The 6,502-nt window shown below is 40.1% G+C and overlaps 1 protein-coding gene across 1 annotated transcript in view; it reads right to left on the bottom strand.

Moving 5' to 3' along the window:
* LOC118329499 (inositol polyphosphate-5-phosphatase A) overlaps window positions 1–6,502 on the bottom strand; it is a gene marked incomplete in the record, with an annotated part of 110,765 nt that overhangs the window by 75,932 nt on the left and 28,331 nt on the right. Inside the window, 2 exon segments of the mRNA XM_035663716.1 lie at window positions 5,743–5,830; window positions 6,227–6,327. Coding sequence (XP_035519609.1) covers window positions 5,743–5,830; window positions 6,227–6,252 — 114 coding nt within the window.

The following is a 6,502-nucleotide window of genomic DNA, read 5'->3' as shown; positions in this document are numbered from 1 at the left end:
GGGGGGGGTTGCTCCTGCTAGTTAACCTGTGTGTAAAACCAACAGACTGTACACAGAGACCCCTCCTCTATGACCCCACTTTCTCTGGAAAGTATATAATCTCTATATGCAACCTGGTTTTGTTTCATCATAAAAAGGTGGAACAGGGGGGTGATATAGGATGCAGCTTTAAAAAAAAAAAAAGGCGATAAATGCGAGTGACACGCATTTCTGGGCAATACCGTAAACACACTCACGCTGAGGCCCTGTCAGCACAGAGGGACACTAAGTGTTCATAAATTCCTGGCCGAGCAGAGCGGTACTGATGATTGCATTACAGCACGCTGCCTGGAGGAGAATTAAGGACTCACCTCTGGAGCAGAAAGAGGCAGAGCCGCTGGCAGCTACTGACAGGGCGGCTCTACTGACCACAGATCAGACGGCAGCTTGGGCCGGACGGGCAAAAATTAGGGCATCTTGCTGATGCTGTTAACTGTTTTGTTGATTAAGTAAATACATTTCCAATGACAGAAATCTCGCTCATAGACAACATATCAACATGTGGCTGCTGTGGGGGTAAAAGCATCAACTTTTAAGAGATCAATAAAGACTGCGACTTTGCTTAACCTGAATGGGTCTGTTTTACACCACACTTTCTGTCTTTATAATTTTGAGTAAAGTAAATCTGTTCGTTTCCTCAAGTGCAGGAACAGCCTATCTGCTCATCTAAAGACATTTCTATTCAGTTAAACATTCTCATAAACTAACTTCTTTGTATTGTAATCATTTTTCATGTAACCTATGTAATGAGTTTGTCTTTATTTCTGTGTCACGACAAACATTTTCCCCATCTCAAAAGGGGTTGCAAGACTGATATTTATCAAAAAGCATCTTCTGGTAACACTTCAAACAAATTAAACATTATTTGTGCTTGTGTATACTGTAAGATAACATATACATTTATGGGAAACAATTAAAATAAATTGTACTCAAACAGCATAAGACAGAAAGGAAATGCTACAAGCCTGCAGTTTATCCTGACAAAAATTTCTCTCATCTCCCAGCCTTTCTCCGAGGGACTGACTAATCTAAATGTTTCATATGTGAACAGCCAACTCAGTCTTTATGAATCATCCATATTTACAAAATCAGTTTTTATCTTACTGTAACACTGTAACACTTACATGTTTGTTGTTACTGTAACTGTATGTGTTTGTTAAAATCCTAATTTACATCAGGAAGGACAAATCCTGTGTGAAGATTGTTTTTATGAAGTGCAACTGTATTAAATTAGTAAAGTTACGACTCTCTAATTCCAAATAATGTAAATTACTGTAAATGCTTACTGCAACCACATCAAAAGCAGTAAGTCGGGATTCATGCTAGCCTGCTTTTCATTAGAAGTCTGTTACCATTTGCAGTTTGTGTACACTAACATTAGACACTGACGCCTTGATAATGAAATCAAAAACTACAAACAGCTTCCTTTGAACTTCCAGTGTTTTAGATCCATGACACAAATCGGTCAGGACAAAGTGCTTACACACTACAACACTGTCTCCTGGAGCAAAAGCAGTTGTAAGTACAAACACACACACATGCATGCATGCATACACACACAACCACGGGGGTAAAGAGGAGACAGCGGTGTCCTGTCAAGCCACAGAGCCTGATTTATCCTCTGTCGCTGCACTCATTCCTGTCCTGCAGACCACAGACATGAGGGATGCCTTTAATTTCCCATTAAAATGCCCTGGAACAACTGAGGGCTGGGGAGGCAGTGTGTGCGTGCGTCTGTGTGTGTCACTGTCTGTGTATGTGGATATCTTGATTAGACTATGTGACAGTGGGAGGTGTGTGTGTTTGTGCATGCGGGTTTGCAGGCGTTTTCTGTTAAGCTGTACAGACACAGAGTAGAAGCGCGTGTCAGGAAGCTGTAACATTAGCGCGCATCATTCCAGATGACATGGGCTGCAGCTCCAGGGCCAGGCCCACGATAAATATTAATGGCCAAGAACAAGTGGATTGGGAGTTGAGTTATCAGGGCGGGCCTTCCTAATTGACATTTTACCTGCTGTATACCTTAACAGGGCTGTAAAACACCAGGCCCAGGCTCAGCCGTAGGGGGGAACGTGTCAGTCAAGCTCCTGGCACTGCTGCCTTCCTCTGGGAGGAGAGGAGGAGCTCCAGCTCGCCCGGACGTCTCATTGTTCAGATTCAGCATGAAGGTGTTACATGTAGCATTTCAACATCAATAAATTATTGCAGTTTAATTTAGAGAAATTAAGTTACAGTAAACAGACAAGGCTTCAGCTTCTTCCAGCATCCACACTGCATTTTATTTACGCATCAGCAGGTTGGATTGGGTTGGAAATGGGTTCTGATTTTACCTTAAAAAATATTTTTGCTCAACAAATTATCAAAAGTTAATTTTAGCTCCACTTTTCTGACTAAATAGGTGATTTAAAATAATGCTATTCAAAGTCCATTTGTTAAATAGATAATTATGTTTTTATTGCTTCAGATTTAAGCACAGTTAGGGCTTCGACCAATTATTATTTTCTATAATATATATCCTCTATATATCCTATATTTTTTTTTATTAATCTTTTGGACAGCTATCGCAGTTTCCCAAATTGAGCTCAAATTGACATAATCAAATTGCTTGTTTTGTCAAAACTCCCAAACCCCAAAAGATTCAATTTACTATCATAGAAGACTAAGAAAAGCAGCAAAAATTCACATCTGATGAACTGGATCCAGAGACATTTTAGGAATTTTTGCTTAAAAAATGAGCTGCTGATTGAATTTGTGTCGATGGTCTAATTGATTAATTTCTTCGGCTCTAAAAAATGGGTTTCACACATTCATCCCTCAGTCACATTCCTCTCCTTCCCGGATGCAGAAATGCAGTTCAAACACACTCTCACACTGGGCAGGCATGTACACAATCTCACTGGCCTTTACCATACACTCGCCACATTACTGCACTCCCACACATTCAAATCATTCACTTGTTCACGTCCAAAGAAACTACACACGCACATAACTGCATACAAAAGCACAACAATACGCACACTCAGACAAAGTGGAAGCTCTGGACCCAGAAAAGTGTTCCCACTTACATTATCTGAAAATTGACAGGCGGGGCAGACAACAAACAATTATCCCCGGAGCACGGGGGAAAGAAAAATCGAAGATTGAGAAAACAAATACGGGTGATGTCATCAAAGCTAAATGGCAAGCCCTGTGTGAGACAGACTGGAGAGTCTATTCATATTTACTGTTGCCAGGATTTCAATATCAACATCATAGAAAGCACATCAGATGTTTCCCTTTCCACTGACTGATTCACAAAGAGAAGCACAAACTGCCATCTCTATTTGATGAAAATGAAAATACAACAAAAAGGTTAATCTATAGACAAACACCATTAAATAAACAGCTCATAATGCCGGGATATTAGCGGCGCTTATATGAAATGGCAGATAATTATATTTTCTAAAGGCCAATGTTTGTAATATTTTTTTGAAAAGAGCAAATGTGACTCAGTGGGTGCCGTGATTTATGAGCGTTTGTGGAGGTGCAGTGTAGCGTGGTGATAGCGCCGTAAACATGGAGGAGAACCAAGACACACACACAACTCGGTGATGTGGGACAAACTGGGACCAAAGTCCACATCTGGACCAGTCTCGACTTGTTATTCTCTACTGCTTTTTTCCACATAAACTCCTGGGAATGTGGAGTTGGTCATCTGACATACCCGGAGTCTGTTAATTAGGCAGCGGACATAAAACTTAAGACCATGTTTCCTTGTGAACCACGGGACGGTTGCAGGACTCAGGTCTTTTGCTGCTACTGCTGTTAGGTTTGAGTATCTGGCGCCACCAAGAGGCCATATACAAAACATCTATTCAGCTATGGAACAAATAAATTAATGAAAAGGCTCATTGACCAAGATTAAAGGTTCTGTCCTGAGTATAATTGCGTACTTGGCCAAATTAATATCATTTATTGATGTGTCAGTTAAACAGGAAACCTATGAAGATGATGGTAGATGAATATGTATCTTACAGAGAGTGTGACACATTATCCCGCACTGACTTTCATTATTTAGGCCAACTCAGCTGCATTCATATTTGCAAAGTAGTTTGATTACTTTTTTGCCAACTTTTTTTTTTTGGGCCATAAAAGAAAAGGCAGGATTTTTGTTATTTTATTGTTGCTTCTGTAAACTGGGTTATCAGTTTACCTGTGAAAAAAAAAACTATTTGGCTTTAGTTTTTAGTCTTTCTGAATCCGAATTTGTAAAACTAAACTTGAATATATTAGGTGTCAATCAGTCATATGTATTGAATATTGCTATTTATTAATAAATATTCATGTTGCCAAGTTGTTGCATGTTATTTTTGGAGTTACCTAACTGAGTAATCCTGATTGGTGCAAGCTTTCCCATAAATAGTGGAGTATGTATTCATTGTTTTGGTTTATGTATGATCTGTGAATAAGTGTGCACTCATATACTAGTTGTTTTGTATCACATGTACATTGTCATTGTGATCTGTTCTTTTACAACGTTTACCAACCAGATTTCTCCCTACGGTAATTTGCTGCACTTCAACTTCTTTCAGTGTGAAGTCACTGACAGCTTGCAACACTGAAAACTGACTGTATCATGACTTACTTTTGTTAACTAAAAGTGTCTAAGCTACTGCAAAGGAATCCATGAATTGCGAATAAATCTTGATAATCAATGAAGAAGCAATCCCAAAACATTTGAACACAACACTCTCTCTCACAGGAAAATGATTTCCTAATATTTACTGCCATCTGGTGGCCGTCTGCTGTTACTACACATTAGGGGGAAGTGGCAGGCAGTGGTACAGCATATTGGTGTAGGTCTATTAAGCTGGAATTTCCACCTTAAATTCACAAACATTTACTCTCTCCAACAGCTGCAGGTCAATCAGCTTATGAGTCTGCAGCAGTTTTTAGTCCACTGGAGGGTCTTATGCTGTATTCAGAGCTTAATATACCGACGCTCTAAATGACGCCTTTCTGAGTTTAAACTAACTGTAAGCTATTCAAAACACCACGGTCAACGTTTTCTACGAACTTGCATCTGACTGAACTGTCACACATTTGCACCTGGTGGGTGACAGTTTCAACCACAAGTGTCCTAATTTATGAGCTGCGATCACAAACCTGACACGTTCTCTGTTGATCTGATGTTTCCTTGTTAGTGATATCAGAATTCAGAGAAATGGGAGTCTGTCAAGAATCAAAGTGCTACTTAGCATAAAAGTGTAAATGGTTGTTGAAGCTGCCGCTGCTGTCAGCAGGAAAAGGTGTGGTCAAAAGGGTTTAGGCTGAGAAAAGCAAACACTTTGTTAAAAGGGTGAGAAATTTCTTGACTTGTTAAATTATCTATTTCTCATTTGCAGAAAAGATTTTCTGGCTTTACATCTGTTTGAAGGCAGACTTCCAGTTTAACAACAGTTTGATGCAACTAATCTAAAGTCTTTAGTGTTCAGTATTCAGTGGGAAATAACAGAAACAGACTTATTTTAGAACAATGTCTAATACATAATTCTGTCTTTCTCTTGTTATTCTAAGTTTATTTGATGTGTAGAGGCCAGCTTGAAGAATCCAATTAAATCCAATCACTGTTGAGCCTGGGATCCATCACGTTAAAACACTTTAAATTCAAAGAGTTTGTGTGTACTTTCAGATAGAACATGAATGCACCACAACAGCACTCACTGTGAAATGCTCCTGGGATTTGTAGTTCTCATCGAGGTAGACGCGAGCTCTGCTGTACTCCTTCATGGCATCACTGGACAACAGCTCCCTGATGGACAGAACACACACACACACACACGCACGCACGCACGCACGCACACACACACACACACACACACACACACACACACACACAGCACAACCTCATACAACACACACCACACACACACACACAGCTTTACTTCAAGTGGAACCACATTTAAAATAACTCACTAAGTTCATATTTATCCGGATCCAAGATTTACACAAGGTATTTTGCTGTGCTGACGTGCAGCTGTGATGCCACCAGTGGGGGGAGTAGTCAGCTCAGTTTAAACCAGACTGCTCCTGCATGTTCCACAACAAGCCCTCAAGTGGGTGTTTCCTTATGACAGAAACTGCTCCGCTATTACCATTTTAATCCAAACAATTCGGCAAATGAGCCCACCATGAGCATTATACTTACTTGACAAAGCTATCCACGTGTGACATGGATGCCTCATAGTTCTTCCCACCCACTTCTTGACAGTGCACTGCCAAGAAGTGAGGCTTATGTGACTGCACTGTCTGTAAGGAAAGAGAGAAAACACACAGGTCAAAAAGGAAGGAAAGGGTCAAACACTTCCACGGTACTTTATTTTTTTAGTGCATCATAACAGCTGTAAAAACACTGCAGTGAAGCCCATTTGCTCATAATAAACAAACCTTAAGTTGAGTTATTCAGTCGAGCGCAAAACCTATA

The sequence above is a fragment of the Morone saxatilis genome, unplaced genomic scaffold (assembly GCF_004916995.1).
Source record: "Morone saxatilis isolate NCDOM2014 unplaced genomic scaffold, NCSU_SB_2.0 Contig19, whole genome shotgun sequence".
Lineage (NCBI taxonomy): Eukaryota > Metazoa > Chordata > Actinopteri > Moronidae > Morone > Morone saxatilis.
The sequence above is the reverse complement of the archived record's forward strand: the minus strand, read 5'-3'. Positions and strand labels throughout refer to the sequence as shown.